At 40.5% G+C, this 16,623-nt stretch overlaps 1 protein-coding gene and 1 long non-coding RNA gene across 10 annotated transcripts in view; one reads left to right on the forward strand and one right to left on the reverse strand.

The window, feature by feature from the left end:
* Positions 1-70: 70 nt before the first annotated feature.
* GLT8D2 (glycosyltransferase 8 domain containing 2) overlaps positions 71-16,623 on the reverse strand; it is a 74,153-nt gene continuing 57,600 nt past the window's right edge. For all 9 annotated transcript variants that reach the window (XM_074007644.1, XM_005572056.4, XM_045365809.2 and 6 more), the window contains 7 exons: positions 15,174-15,345; positions 10,739-10,856; positions 8,809-8,893; positions 8,095-8,207; positions 5,701-5,867; positions 4,761-4,873; positions 71-661 (listed from right to left, as the gene is read on the reverse strand). In XM_074007644.1, coding sequence (XP_073863745.1) covers positions 492-661; positions 4,761-4,873; positions 5,701-5,867; positions 8,095-8,207; positions 8,809-8,893; positions 10,739-10,856; positions 15,174-15,345 — 938 coding nt within the window. In that variant the 3' untranslated portion in view covers positions 71-491. The remainder of the gene's footprint in view (positions 662-4,760; positions 4,874-5,700; positions 5,868-8,094; positions 8,208-8,808; positions 8,894-10,738; positions 10,857-15,173; positions 15,346-16,623) is intronic.
* Positions 2,066-16,243, forward strand: LOC141408089 (uncharacterized). Its single transcript, XR_012420551.1, has 2 exons — positions 2,066-2,183; positions 15,320-16,243. It is a non-coding gene; the product is annotated as an uncharacterized lncRNA (long non-coding RNA).

Genomic DNA, 16,623 nt, shown 5'->3' on the forward strand with positions numbered 1-16,623 from the left:
CCCTTTAAACCTGAGGTCAGTTTACCTTCTATTATATTTAACATGTAGAATAATAACATGATAAAAGTCATAAAAATGATGAATATTTTATTTTTCAGACATCCATATTTTAAATGCAATAGTTTTATAAAAGAAAAGATTGGCAACCTGTTAAAAAGATCTACATGTGAAAAATACATTTAGAAGTTTTAAAAATTTGTGGATATAATTGTTATTCAGAATTAAGCAGATTGATTACTGGTATCTAGATGGGTCTGTTCCTTTATGTTTTTCAGTCACATAATCTCAATTTCCATAGTTAACACATGTACTTAAAGAAGTCAGTCAATGCCTATATGGTCCAAGGTATAATTTGCACACAGTAGTTTTTGGTTTTTATATTGTGGCTCATCTGTATCAAAGGTAATGTTCATAAAGAACAATGTTATAGTTGGCTACAAAGAGACAATTCCACATTTCTAGACAGGGAATATTTTAAGGGTAGAGTTATATCAGCTATGGTGATTGAGTTTAAATATCCCTGCAGGGTCAGGAACAAACCAGCTTTCCCATAAGTCGTTGTGAACACTAGGGAAGTCCCAAGGTTTATGTCTTCCATTCCAGTGGAGTAATTTAGCTTCCTGCAGAAAATGCTCCGAATATCTGGCATCTGGATTCCAGCCTTCATTGTGTTTAAAGAAAAAATAATAGGCTTGTTAGAGGATAACATTTTTGTATTATAAATTGAATACAAGTTCATAGTTTAAAAAAAGGTAAACAAAAGGGTTATACAGTGAATTTTCTACCCACCCCATGTCTCCAAATCAACCGTTGTTAGTCTCTTGTGAATCCTTCTAGTAAAGCTATAGCATTGTTTGACCTGTATGCATGTATATGTATATTTAAAGACAGAAGATGAGCATACTGCTACCTTGCCTTTAAAAAAAAAAATTATTTTATTTCTTTATTTGGACATTGCCTTTTAAAATTACTGTCTTGGAAAACTTTCCACAGCAGTACATGTGGATTTACCAAATTATTTTTAGTGACTGTATAGAATGATAGATAATTATTTATTGACCAAGTTCCTTATTAAGGACATTTAGATTGTTTCTGTCCTATCATTAGCATCAGCACAGCAATGAACGCCCCTCTGTGTGTGTCTAGTCTATGTGCACAGTTATATCTGTAGGATAAGGTATTGTAGGTGGGATTGCTAGATTGAAGGGTGTGTGCCTTTTCAGTTCTGATAGAGATTGCCACATTGTCCCCGAAAAAGTTCTATTAATTTTCCTCCCACCCAAGAGTTTATAGGCGTTCTTTTTTCTCTGCATTTCACCTCCTTAATGAAAAATGGCAACATTTTCTTTTGAACAGTCTTGTCTTCATGTAAAATGTGACTAAGGTCTACTTTTTAAACAGCTATCTCCACCTGAATATTACTCCCCTCATAAGTCATCACTTCAAGAGACTATCCATTTACCCTAACAGTGTCATTGCTTAGAATATTTTTTAGAATGCCTATTCTAGAACTACATTAAGGTGGTGTGAATGTAAAATCTATAGCGTTCAACTTTCTTTCCATGAAAAGGAATTTGATATATATATTATTTAAACAGCTGAAAGTCCATTGAATTATGAGAGGGTTGATTTGCTAGGGTTATGTTATTCTAGTGTATGACGTTAACAACAACACAACCTGGCTTTTGTTACTAATAAACATAGCTGTGACGGCAGCTGCAGAAGAGAAACTAGTTGTTTGAAGCTACTGCAGCATAATTGGAATAATTATCAATCATCAGAGTCTATAAAAAGGAAATATTCATTTGGGAAGAGGCACCTTCCTGTGAAAAGTCTCTACTAAGGGCATCCTCATCTCTCAGCTTCGTAACTGAAGGGCTATGCAGAACTACCTCAGAGGGGCTTGCAATTTGGGTGATGAAATTGCTTTTAGCTAAATATATTTTGTAAATTTAAAAAATATTAAGCCTGCCTGTTTAGACCCAAACTTAATGCCCATTAGTGTTATGTTGCCCTTCTACCTCCAGAACACCCTAAAACCTCATTTTTTCAAATGATTTTTGTGTAGATTTACTTTGCACACCATCCCTGATTCCAAAACCTTCAGCACAGATGGAAGCTCTGTTCTACAAAGAAAAATGACATCTTTCCTTGGGGAAGAATATGTCCCTTCCTACTTGTCAGTAAGTTGGATATTTCTCTCTTTTCTTTTTTTTTTTCCTTTTCTTTTTTTTTCTTTTGAGATGGAGTCTAGCTCTGTCACCCAGACTGAAGTGCAGTGGCATGATTTCTGCTCACTTCAATCTCTGCCTCCCAGGTTTAGGCTATTCTTCTGCCTCAGCCTCCCGAATAACTGGGATTACAGGTGTGTGCCACCATGCCCAGCTAATTTTTTGTATTTTTAGGAGAGATGTGGTTTTACCATGTTGGCCAGGCTAGTCTTGAACTCCTGACCTCAAGTGATCCACCTGCTTCGGCCTCCCAAAGTACTGGGATTACAGGCATGAGCCATCGTGCCTGGTCTAAGTTGGATGTTTCATAAAATGTAATTCTGAGTCTCTGTCTCAAGATCATAAAATGCTGCGACCTTATTGATCTAAGCTCTGCATAACTGTTCCTACACATTTTTAAAAATAGACCTTCTACTTTGATGGGATCTACACATGGAAAGGTTGATATTTCACCTAATGTTGAACCCAACATGACTCTAAATCAAATCAGACAGAACACTAACTTCCCTATGGCACTCTTGTGCATACACATGCTCAGGAAAATCAGAGGATTCTGGTAATAATGCAAAAGCAATCCACAGAATTATCGAGAGCAAACAGGAACTCAGCCTCCACAATTATATCCTTTAAAAAAAAAAAAAAAAAAAAAAAGATTATGGGACATAACACCTTGCAGGTTGTTGTGAGAATTAGAAATAATATTCACCTTCCTTAACAGAACCTAGTCCAGTTCTTAGCAATGTAATGGACACTTGGTAAATATAAGTCCATATCCATTGCCTCCAATTCTAAAATAATCCCCAAAGGTCTGAAGAGAAAAGGTTTTTTAATAACTTCTTTGGCAGTAAAACCTAGATCCTACTCAGCACCACATTACCTTTTAAAAATCCAAACCCTTTCTAAACTTCTAAACAGGTCTGGCCCAGGGGTTTTGGATAAGGGATAGTGGCATGTGTTAGGGTGGATGTGAATGTGTCCTCTATGCTAGGCTCTATGCTAAGCCATTTTTTTTTTTTTTTTTTTTTTTTTTTTTTTTTGAGACGGAGGCTTGCTCTGTCACCCAGGCTGGAGTGCAGTGGCCGGATCTCAGCTCACTGCAAGCTCCGCCTCCCAGGTTCACGCCATTCTCCTGCCTCAGCCTCCCGAGTAGCTGGGACTACAGGCGCCCGCCAGCTCGCCCGGCTAGTTTTTTTTTTGTATTTTTTAGTAGAGACGGGGTTTCACCGTGTTAGCCAGGATGGTCTCGATCTCCTGACCTCGTGATCCGCCCGTCTCGGCCTCCCAAAGTGCTGGGATTACAGGCTTGAGCCACCGCGCCCGGCCAAAGCCATTTATATGTATTCAGTAACTTACCCAAAATCATAGTTGGGATTCCAATTCATACAAAAACCCTACACTTGTGTAGTGAATAAAAGACTTGAGGAACTCACAGAGAACAGAGTCAACTGCTTTTTAAAGGATAAATTTTAATGGCAGCTTTCTGAATTCATCCTAAGCCATTATGCTAATTTATTTGGTTTTGTCCACTGTAAGTTACTGCAAGAGAAAATAAAAGTGTGGCTTGACAGTTCCATAAAGTTTTGAAGTTTTGGCAGTGAAAGTTTTCTCTCTGTCTCTCTTTTTTTTTTTTTTTTTTTGGTTTGAGACGGATTTTCACTCCTGTCACCCAGGTTGGAGTGCAGTGGTGCTGTCTTAGCTCACTGCAACCTCCACCTTCCAGGTTCAAGCGATTCTCCTGCCTCAGCCTCCTGAGTAGCTGGGATTACAGGTGCCTGCCCCCATGCCCAGCGAATTTTTGTATTTTTAGCAGAAACAGTTTTCACTGCGTTGATCAGGTTGGTCTTGAACTCCTGACTTCAGGTGATCCACCCGCCTTGGCCTCCCAAAGTGGTGGAATTACAAGTGTCAGCCACCGCTCCCAGCCGAAAGTTCTCTTAACAGTTAATGTTTACTGAGCACATACTATATGCTAAGCATGAGTTTGATGGCTTTCCATAAATCTCCAGAAACACACCTCGCAGGTAGCTAAGAATATCAGCTGCACTTGCAGAATCTGAGCGCTGAGGGTTAGTCACTTGCCCAAGGTCACCTGGAGGATTTGAACTGAACAACCTGGTGCTGTATGTAGCACCCTCTCCTCGCCATGGTGCTCACTGGATCTCTAAAATGCACATTTGCGGCCGGGCATGGTGGCTCATGCCGTAATCCCAGCACTTTCGGAGGCCAAAATGGGTGGATTACCTGAGGGCAGGAGTTTGAGACCAGCCTGGCCAACATGGTGAAACCCCATCAGTACTAAAAATACAAAAATTAGCTGTGCGTAGTGGCACACGCCTGTAATCCCAGCTACTCGAGATGCTGAGGCCGGTGAATTGCTTGAACCCGGGAAGCGGAGGTTCCAGTGAGCCAAGATTGTGCCATTGCATTCCAGCCTGGGTGGCAGAGCGAGACTCTGTCTCAAAAATAAAAAATAAATAAAAAATAAATGGACATTTGCGTTTTTCTAAATCGTTTTTCTAAAATACTTACCCAGGTGCCTTATGTGCCACAGGGGGTTAATTGTGGAGTACTTCCCATGGAACACAATCAGCATTGGGGAGGTGGCCACCCCTCCTCCCAGGGAGCTGCTATAGAGGTTTTCCCTAAGAAATGAAATAGAAAAACAACATTTGGCCTGGAGGCCCCACAAACTCAGATAAAGTCGAATCTAATATTGTAAACGATGTAAGACATTCTCTCACTATGTACTAAGACTTACGGCCTTTCATTCTCCCCCAACTTCCATTTTGAAAATTGTCAAACATACACAAAATAGTAAAATATCATGAACTCCAATATACATCACCTAGACTAACAGTATTAATATTTTGCCATTTTAACCCCCAGGGTTTTAAATAGTAGACACAGGAGATCAAATTCGAATCCTACATTATTTAGAATAACTTTACTTGCAAATTCAAGGTTATGATGGTATTTAAATATCCAGATGCACAAGACTGCTAGGCAATACAATGATGTGATAATCGTGCTTGTATTAGAGTTATTTTTATCATCTCTATTTTAAAACTCTGATAATGAAAAATTATAAATTTTAAAAATCAACCTTAAAAAGCAAAGTTGATTTTATATAATAATTCTTAATAAGAAATCTATGTTAGAAGGGGAAACTCAACTAAGATAAATGAAGATTGTTGGGTGGAAAAGACTCAAGTCACATTTTTCAACGGCTTACTAGGAAAATGTATAATCAGGGACTCCTCACTCCACAGGATCTTGATTCCTCTGATTTATATCTTTTGAGGAAAGATTTTCATTGACTGTCCCCTTTTCTTTCTTAACATTGCCTCTGTAAGAAAATCTGACCTCAGATGACTGTGAAATATTTCTAACTCTTGAACTACGCGTGGAAAATTAACTGAATGATTTTGTTTCCAAGCATGGAAAAAATGGTAGAGAAGTCTTCACGTACTCCACATTCTTTTGCATCCATTTCTCCAATTGCTTGGTGATGTGCTGGTGCTTCCATTCTGTCATGTTGGCAACAATCACACCAGGATTGAAAGAGCAGGTGCTGGGGCTGATGCCGAGGTCCTTGATGGCCTTCTTCCGGTAGTCCAGATAGCCCATATATGTATTCTGTAAGGGAACAGGATGTGCATGCTTTTGACCAGTGAATCTTTTGTTTCTGGAAAATGATCATTTTCTTGAAACCCCTGTGCAGTATCTCTGGGTTTCCTCCTGTGTCACTGGCCACTTGGTAGTTTGTTGTTTTTGTTTTGTTTTGCTGGTTTCCCTCATTTCTCCAACCTCTAAATGCTTAATGCCCTAGGTCTGAGTGCAGCACTAGTGCCTTTCTCTAGCAATAACTCCATAAACAGCCTTGTCCAGTCTCATGGCTCTAAATATCACCCATCTGACAGCCCTGACCTCTCCTCTGGACTTCCAACTCCTGCTACATCTGCCATCCAAATGTCTCCTTTCAGATGCTTAGTAAGGCAGCTCTAACTTATATCCCAAAATTGACCCCAATCCTATCCCAAACTTGCTTCCCTGCATCTGCCCCACCTCAGTCAGTGGAAACTCTATCCTTCTAGTTACTTGGGCAAAAAAACCCAGGGTCATTAGGTCCTCCTTGACTCCTTTTTTGTCACTCTCTTCTCATCCAAATCTTTCAGCAAATCCTGTTGGTCCCATCTTCAAAATGCCAGAAGCCAAACACTTCTCTTGCCACTACTACTACCTTCCTGTTCAGGCCATAATTGTCACTCACTGGATTTCTGCAAGTTCCTCCTAACCAGTATCCTTGCTTCCACTATTTTCCACCCCACTCTGTCTCTAGGTCACTCATCTCCTCTAAGCTCCTCCAATAGCTTCCCATCTCATTCACAGAAACAGCCAGAGTTCCTAAAATGGCCTGCCATACCCTATATCATCTGACCCTCCAATACCTCTCCAACTCCTGTTATTCTCCTCTTGATCCCTCAGCAACAGTGACCACCTTTAATGAACCAGACTCACCCCTGCCTCAATATCTTTACACTTCTTCCCGCTTCCTGGAGGGTTTCCCCGCTAACCACCTGCACAAGTGGTTCCCTCGATTCTTTCAAGTTTAGATTCAAACAGCACAATCTCAGTGGAGCCTTCCCTGATTACCGTATTTAAAATACAGCCCTGCCTCCACCCGAGTCCTCTGTTAAATATTTTATTTGTTTACTGTCTGTCTGTTCCCACTAGAATGTGAAATACACAAAAGCAAGAGTTTTCATTTTGCTCACTGTATTACTAGCACCTAAAACAGTGGCAGGCACAGAGTAAGCACTCAATAAGTAGTTGTTGAATGAATGTAGTATGGGGCAAGACATACACATTCTTTCACCCATCTAGACTGTCATAATCTATAATTCCTTAATGTGATGCTCTCAAACCTCACACAGGAGTCATGGAAATACTTGAGTACTTTCTATGCACCAGGTCCTTTTCTAAGAACTTTACATGTACTACCTCATTACTCTCATGTAATAGCTTTGTATGTATTAACTAATTTAATTCTCACAATAACTACAAGGGAAGTACTATTATTACTTCTGTTTGACAAATGAGGTAGAAACAACTGGCTAAGTAAATTGCCTGAGGTCATAAAACTACCAAGTGATAGTGCCAAGATTTTGACAAAATTGAATCTGGTCGCAGAGCCTATGCTTTGAAGTGCCTTAAAATGCCACACACATAAAATTATTTGCTAGAAGCTTTTTTGAAAAACAGCATTCAACTCTTAATAACACCTCTTATTTCAAAGCTACCCCTTTAGTTTCAGCATTGCATGTAGGTTCAACTTTCTGATGTAGGTTCCATCAGAGTAAGGAGATCTTTACCCTTAACAAAATCAATATTTTCTTCTACTGGAAGGGGGCTAAAAGCGATGGTCAAAACTCTGAAAATAGAACCAATGGTTCAGCAAGTCTCTTTAACAGAAAACATCATCTCTGACAGAGAGCATGGTGATGAGCCACCTAGGTAACAATGATCATTTCTGGAGCTTTTATTTCATGCTGGACACTTGGACATCATGTTATTTCATTATTGCCCACAAAGACACAACAAAGTAGACATGATTGTTCCCATATTTCAGGTAAGGAAGGTGGGACTTTGCAGGGTTAAAGTAAGTCATCTCAGAGTTGGTAAGGCATGGAGCTGAGATATGAACCAAAGTCCCAGACCCCTGTACTGTTCCGCCTCCCAGCAGTCCAGACTGGCCCATAAGGATTTCAAGGTGGAGGTTACACTCATTTTGAGTTGCAGAGCGGGGAGAAGGGGCCAGAGTTGTAGGGTGAAGGGAGGACTTCCGAGACAGCAATATGCCCACCTGAAGTCCCACAAGTCTGTTTATATCCTGAGCAGAGGGCAAATCGCAGTCATCTGAAAAAGCCGCTGCATGGCCCAGGGCCAAGGTGGTGTCATAAAGTTCTTGGATATCACCTGAATTTAGAAACACCAGCAATTAAAACATTATAGCATTTGTTTTCGGGCTAGATAGAGCCTTAGAGCTTAAACAGTTCTTGATTTTGTTATGGGAGAAGAGTATTGGATCCCTGATTTCAAGTGGCTTGACAATTTATTTAGTGAGAGTCGTGCCTACAGATTTAGAAAGCCACTTAATGATGAGCTCAAATTGGCACTAATCTAATTTCTTTATTTCTGTTGCTCAGTAGGTACCACACCAATGCGTATCCTGTTTGTAGTGGAAGAGACAGAACACAACATTTAAACACCAAAACTTAGCTCACTCCTAAGACTGTCATCTGTGACGCTTCATTTCCATACATTATAGGGATATAGGGAAAGGAAAGGCTACCAAGCTATTTATTGCAGGTTTTGACAATCAGAGTCAAACTGGATTGTCTCGGTAAGTATCAACCCGTTTCCAAAATATTTCCACATTTACAACAATACTGTACTCACAACTTAAATAAGCAGTCAAAACTCACTGAGCATTAGCTATTTGAAAAATGAAGAGAGACAGTTATTCTACTTATCAGCTGCTTCTTTTCCAAGTGTTCTTGGCAGTTAGCGAGAGTACCTTGTACAATTACATCATCGTCCAAATAGATGACTTTCTCATGTTGGTGGATAAGTAGAGGGAGATAAAATCGAACAAAGTTCAGCTGTTAAAACAACAAAAGAAATGATGGTGGGGGAGAGGCATATGGCTTAGTGTCTTCTGGGGGTACTGGAGAGTCGGCTTTGACCATGGCCTCCGCTCAGCTCCAGGTCTGGAGCGGAATGAAACAGGAGCTAGCAAGATGTCTCATCTGAGCTTCCCAGTGCCCAACTTATCTGAGGCCTGGGGCTGAAGCCAGCGCTGGCGGATCAGCTGTTCTGCTAGATCCAAACCCCCTAGTGCTGAGGCTGTTGCCACTTTCATCTCTGTGAACCGCTGCAGTGGGAGTCACAGAGGCTCCTTAGTCAATCTTTTACGGCACAAATCACCTGCCTTTCTCTACATGCAGTAATGTTGATAATTGTCAATTAAATCAGCCTTAAATACACACACACACACACACACACACACACACATACGTGTCATCCCAACAGCAAGCTCAACCTTTTAGCTCCTTGAACCAGAAAAAGGAGCAGTATGACCTGTGTGTAGGAACTTCGAAGTTTCACTACTGACAACATTGCTTAATCTGAAGTCTTAGCTTGTACTCTGACAATACCTGGAACTGGGGAGAGACCACATGGACAGAGGTCTCAGAATTAAGTAAATTTTCAGGGATGAATTTAAGTAACAATCATATGTAAAAGGTGGCTTGCAGTTTCTGTAAAACTGCTATCAAAAACACCACTATTGTCTTTTTTTCTTTTTTGAGACAGGGTCTCACTCTGTTGCCCAGGCTGAAGTGCAGTGGCATGATCATGGCTCACTACAGCCTCGAACTCCCAGGCTCAAACAATCCTCCCACCTCAGCCTCCTGAGTAGGTAGCTAGGACTACAGGGGTGTGCCATCATGCCTAATTTTAAAAAATACATTTTTTTGAGACAGAGTCTCACTCTGTCGCCTAGGCTGGAGTGCAGTGGCATGATCTCAGCTCACTGTGACCTCTGCCTCCCAGGTTCAAGCAATTCTCCTGCCTCAGCCTCCTGAGTAGCTGTGACTACAGGTTCTTGCCACCACACCCAGCTAATTTTTGTATTTTTAGTAGAGACAGGGTTTCACTATGTTGGCCAGGCTGGTCTCGAACTTCTGACCTCGTGATCCGCCTGCCTCAGCTTCCCAAAGTGTTGGGATTACAGGCATGAGCAACCATGCTTGGTCACTAAATAAAACTTTTAAAGTATAAATGGGGTCTCAATATGTTGCCCAAGCTGGTCTCAAACTCCTGAGCTCAAGCAATCCTTCCCGCTCAGCCTCCCAAAGTGCTGGGATTACAAGCACGAGCCAGCGCGTCCGACCAAAAACACCACTTGTTATGCAGGAGAGGGTCCCTTTGGTAAGAACTCTTGCAGTAAAATACCTTAAGATTCCCAACACTAGGAAAAGAGTTGGTGTCTCCTGAATATATTATATTAGTCAATACTAGGAAGTATATAATCCATCAGGCTACTGTTTTTTCTTAACAATCGGACACTCAGAGGCAGATTTAACGTACAATCACAGTTAAATATCCCAACAGCCGGTGGGTTTGGGATACTTTTTCCTGGCCTCAGCTACCTGGCCCTTCTCCAGCTCCCACCCCCACAGACATATTCACACCCGTAAATGCATTCTACATTTTTTTTAATGCTTCACTTCTTCTTTAATAAACTTCATTGTGCTTCTATAAACCATCTAAAATCCTTTCTGTAGCAGCTGGCTTATAAATTACACATAAGCAGAGTTTGGTGGAGATCAACACCACAAGGCTTCAAAAATAATATTCCACATGCATGCCGGTGACTAGCACTCCTTTACTCAACATAGGTCTCACCAAGGACTGTCCGCAGCACCTGTGTGCTCCCTACTTACGGGCTGGAGCAATTCAGGCCTCGATGAGTCTGGTCTGATCTTCCCTTTGAGGACCATCGGGTTGAATTCCACGATTTTAAAGTTTATTTCTCTCAGTTTGGAATGTTCAATCCATTTTCTAAAAAGATGACCAAAAAACCTCTAGTATACCCTTCAATTCTTTCCTCCGTTTGCCTATTGCCCCAGGGTCAATCTGTTGCCTCCCTAGAAAGTTAAAATTAAAATGTGTGTAAATTTAGTAGAGTTTAGTCCAATAAATCCTTCTGACCTTTCTCCCCATCTGGTGTGACTTTAAATCTTTTTTTCCCCTCAATCACGTAACTCTTTCTGCAAAGGAAATGAAGCAAAATAGTAATAACCAAATCTCTCCCCAGATCCAAATAATTTCCCCAGGAAACAGGAAGAATGAAAAGTGTTCTTTCTTATAAAGCAGCATCTGTGATTGCTGGTACTGTCTTCGCCATGTGGTAACAGCTCTGAAATGTTATGAAACAGGACATTCTGAACCCTCAACTTTGATTGAAGTCATTTTTACTCTGTGGTTTCGACTCCAAGGCTGATTTGAATTTACCTTTGTCTCTTTGATTTGGTCCCTTGATCTTCCCCATCTGTCTTCATTCCCCATCTCCTCCCCCTCCCTCTCCCCTTCTGTTTTCTTGGTCTTTCAGAATTTTTGTCTTGTATCCAATTAATAATGAGATTCTTGGTAGAAATAATCTCAAAATAAAATGTCCAGTGACTAAAGTCACCTAGGGTAGTATTTGTTGTTGACTAAAAATCAACAAAAGAATTAAATGTGAACAAAATTTAGATCTGCAAAATCTGAAAAAATAATTGGTCATATCAATTAGAAAAAGATAGACTAACAGAAAAATAGGCAAGAGACCTGAACACTTACTTCCAAATGGTTACAAAGTGTGTGGGAAAAGTGTTCAATGACATTAGAAATAAGGAAACCTCAAATTTCTAGATAGCACTGGACACTAATCAAAATGGCAAACTTAAAAAGACTGATTATACTGTTAGTGAGAACATGCTGGATGTTACATGAGTGTGTTTACTTTGTGATGATCCAGTAAACTTCACACTGGATTTATGCAATTTTCTGTTTTGGGATTCTACTTCAATGAAAAAAACTTTAAAATATGTAAAAGGGGGCAGGGAGTAGACTGGACAGCAAGAACTAGGAAACAGCCCCTGGCCAAAGTCAAAAAGTCATGAGGCTCATGCCTTTTGCTAAGGACAAACCCTTCCCCAGAAACCTTATACATGCCATCCTTTTGGATTTAGTTATCTAGTTTTCATACCCATGGATAGTTAATGGACTGTTAACAACAGGCTAAGTGAATGATGAGCAATAGTATGATAAGGAGAGTGAGAAATGAGACAGAGAACCAGAAAGCATACACAAGACATCAAAACCCAGGGCAGCCAAGGGCCATTTAGATTACAGGAAAGCACCTTACAGATCTCAGTACCTCCTGATGGCACCACTACAAAAACATTTAATTATAAAAGCAGTGTGTAAATACATTCTCCTTTTGAACGATCAAATAATACTGAAACACCCTGAATTTCCCTTCATCAGCACCCTCCCCGATTCCTCTGTCCTCCCAAGAGATAGTCAGTGTTAACAATTTGATAGCTTTCCAGTTCTTTTTCTTCACAGAAACACATACATGTTCATGTACACACTTATAGTTAGGGGTTTTGAATTTCATAAAGTAGATCATACTATACGAGTTATACTGCAACCAGCTTTTTTCACTTAACAATATGCCTTGGGAATCTCCTATGTCTGTTTAGACAGAGTGCCTTCTTTCTTTAACATCTGGATCATATTTCACAGTTCATTTAAATATTCTTCCATTGGTGGACATTTCAGCACTTTGAAATGTTTTCACTAGTTCACATAATGCTGAAACTAGCATCGTTGTACACGTATTTTGGTAATATGTGCTAGAAATTTTGTAGTACAGATTCCTGGAAGAGGAAATGGCATGTGAGTCAAATTATATATGCATACAACCTTTTGATAGATATTGCCATGTTGACCTTGCCAAATGCTTTACCAGCTTAGAAAATGCACATTGTGTAAATAAGGGATAAGCATGTCCATTTGCCTGCACTGGGTAATGTTCTGTTTAATTTTTGCCAACTTGATGAGTGAAGAATTATGTCACTGAAGTGACATATATGTTTTCATTTTTATTTTCATTGTCAACAATGCAAAAATGTTTCAATTCACATTTTCCTATTAATAACATAGAAAAACTTTATTTATTATTTTTTATTTTTGGAGATACAGTCTCACTCTGTCACCCAGGCTGGAGTGCAGTGGCTCAGCAGATCTCAACCGAGTTCAGTGATCTCAGCTCACTGCAACCTCCACCTCCTGGGTTTAAGCCATTCTCTGGCCTCAACCTCCCCAGTAGCTGGGATTACAGGCAAGTGCCAACATGTCCAGCAAATTTTTGTATTTTTAATAGACACGGGGTTTCGCCATGTTGGCCCGGCTAGTCTCAAATTCTTGACCTCAGGTGATCTGCCCGCCTTGGCCTCCCAAAGTACTAGGATTACAGGAGTGAGCTACTGTGCCTAGCCTTATATATTTATTTTTAGCTGAAACAAGGTCTCACTCTGTTGGCCAGGCTGGAGTTAAGTGGTGCAATCTTATCTCACAGCAGCCTCAAACTCCTGAGCTCCAGGGATCCTCCCACCTCAGCCTCCCATGAAGCTACATATAACCACCCTCAGCTAATTTCTAAAATTCTTGGTAGAGACAGAGGCCTTGCTATGTTGCCCAGGCTGCTCTCGAGCCTGACCCCAAGTCGTCCTTTTTCCTTGGCCTCCCAAAGTATTGGAAATATAGGAGTGAGCCATTTCACCCAGCCTACAATACCTTTTCATGTTTTTGGCCATTTGTATGTTTTTCCTCTGTGAATTGTCTGGTTATATTCTACGCCCATTTTTTAACTATGTTTTTAAAATTTTTGTGTTTTTTGTAACAATTTTTGTAACAATTCTGTATTTTGGATAGTAATTCTTTGTCTCTAATAGATGTTAAAAATACTTTGTCCTGGTCACGAGCGGTGGCTCACGCCTGTAATCCTAGCACTTTGGGAGGCCGAGGCGGGTGGATCATGAGGTCAGGAGATCGAGACCATCCTGGCCAACATGGTGAAACCCCATCTCTACCAAAAATACAAAAAAAGTTGGCCGGGTGTAGTGGTGGGCGCACCTGTAGTCCCAGCTACTCAGGAGGCTGAGGCAAGAGAATGGTGTGACCCGGGAGGCGGAGCTTGCAGTGAGATCACGCCACTGCACTCCAGCCTGGGTGACTGAGCAAGACTCCTTCTCAGAAAAAAAAAAAAAAAAAAAATTTTGTCCTAATCTATTGTATGAATAGCTTCACTTGTATTTTTCATCATTGTAAAGTTTTTCAATGTTATGCAGTCAAATCTGTGCACTTTTCTTGATGATTTCTGGGCTCAGAGAGACACACTCCATACCAAAATTTTACAATTATCTTTCATTTTTATAATATGTTCAAATTTTAATTTTCTGTTTATTTCTTCTTAATCCAAAAATAAAGGAAATCAATTTAAGGAAATAAAAGAAAGTAGAAGCCAGGTGTGGTGGTTCACACCTGTAATCCCAGCATTTTGGGAGTATGAGGAGGGGGGATTGCTTGAACCCAGGATTTCAAGACCAACCTAGGCAACAAAGCTCTCCACAAAAAATTTAAAAATAAGCTGGGTGTGGTAGCATGCACCTGTAGTCCCAGCTATTTGGAGGTGGAAACAGGAGGACTGCTTGAGCCAGGGAGGTCAAGGCTGCAGTGAGCTGTGATTGCACCACTCCACACTCCAGTCTGGGCAACACAGCAAGATCCTATAAGAAAGAAAAGAAAAGAAAGGAAAAGAAAAGTGAAAGGGAAAGGGAAAGGAAAGGAAAGGAGGGAAGGAAGGAAGGAAAGAAAGAGAAAAAAGAAAGAAAGAGAAAAAGAAAGAAGGAAAGAAAGAGAGAGAGAGAAGGAAGGAAGAAAGGAAGGAAAGGAAAGAAAGAAGGAAAGAAAGAAAGAAAGAAAGAAAGAAAGAAAGAAAGAAAGAAAGAAAGAAAGAAAGAAAGAAAGAAAGAAAGAAAGAGAAAGAGAAAGAAAGAAAGAAAGAAAGAAAGAGAAAGAAAGAGAAAGAAAGAAAGAAAGAAAAAGAAAGAAAGAGAGAGAAAGGAAAGAAAGAAAGAAAGAAAGAAAGAAAGAAAGAAAGAAAGAAAGAAAGAAAGAAAGAAAGAAAGAAAGAAAGAAAGAAAGAAAGAAAGAAAGAAAGAAGAAGAAGAGGGAGGGAGGGAGGGAGTGGGGGGAGGGAGGGAGGGAGTGGGGGGAGGGAGGGAGGGAAAGGAAACAAAGTGCCAAAGTCTGCAAGACACAATTTACCGTATTCGAGTCAGAGTATTCCGGAGTCCCACTACATAGAACAAGATGTTGGCGTCAGTGTTGCTGTAGATGCTATTAATGGCAGCCATAGTGGCACCCATCCTCCCTGCTGCAGCACAAATCACCACAGGAATCTCTTCTTCCAGTTCTTCAGGAGTCTCGGATTCATCATCTGGAAACATCAAAATTGGTGTCTTGGAACATGAAAGAATTTCACAGTAGAGCCAGTTTAATGCATCTTCCACAGTCCTGGGGGAAGATGGCATAGTGTGGAAGAGGCTGCTGATTGTTCTCCAATATCTAGTCGTTCTGTCTTCCCTTGGAAAAGAACTTTGGAATTTTAGCTGGCACATAGCCAACCACGAAGACTGGTTTACCAGACTCCCGTGCAGCTCTATATGATTGAGTTCTGACCAATGGGATGCTAGTAATGTGTGCCACTGCTGGGTCTACCCTTCAAAGGAATGCTCACCTACCCCCTTGCCTTTCCCCTTTACCATTGGCTGGACTGTTGATATGACGGCAGGAGTTAGAGTAGCCAGCTTAGACCACAAGATGGAAGCTACTTGTTGAGGTCACCAAAACTATAATATAGACGAGATCTTGATCTGGATAATTGTGGAACTGATACATCAGACTTATACTTGAGAGAAGAAATAAACTTCTATTTTGTTTATGTCACTATTGAAACCATACTCCCAAAGAGTTAAAGAAACCAATGACTAATAAAAATTCTTGAGTTTGCAGAATGATAGATTAGAACAAAAAAAATTGCTGAAATGATGAAACTCTCTCCTTCTGAGATTAAGAAACTGGCTGAAATCAGTTGGAGCCAATCTGGTCAACTGAAGTTTGTTCAGAACAAGCTTGCTGATGTCACAGCTTGGATTTCCGCCCTGTGTTTCATACTAACTCCTCCCAGATTTGCACATGAGACCCATGAGGTAGCATGAAGAGATAACTGTGCATGCCCCAGGACTTTTTAGACCTCCTTTTCCCTTCCATCAATCACCTACTAATCCCAGAATCCACCCCTGAGCCTTTTCTAATAAAATTACTGCCTTAAAAGCTCCTGTCTCCTTGTTAGTCGATTTACAAGAAAAAGCTTTGCTTTTCTCAGAACCCGGGGTCATAGTGTTGGATTCTAGCACATCAGACAGCCAGCCCTTTTGATCATAACACAAAATCTATATTTTGGAGCTATCTTACAGGAGTCAGTTGGCTAGCCTAAAACACACACACAGTTAAAAAAACATACAAAGAACTCAAAAGCCTCATTTGTCCAACAGTCCTCAGCTCTTCCCTGAATCAGAATATTTACTTTGCCTACACTGCTATAAGATACTCGTTGTGATTTTCCCTCTCCTATCCCCACTCTAGTCAACTTTCTCAAATGTTGACAGCAAGAGGAAGGAGGTAAAGGAAAGAGCATGACTAATGCACAAGATAA

The sequence above is a fragment of the Macaca fascicularis genome, chromosome 11 (assembly GCF_037993035.2).
Source record: "Macaca fascicularis isolate 582-1 chromosome 11, T2T-MFA8v1.1".
Classification (NCBI taxonomy): Eukaryota; Metazoa; Chordata; class Mammalia; order Primates; family Cercopithecidae; genus Macaca; species Macaca fascicularis.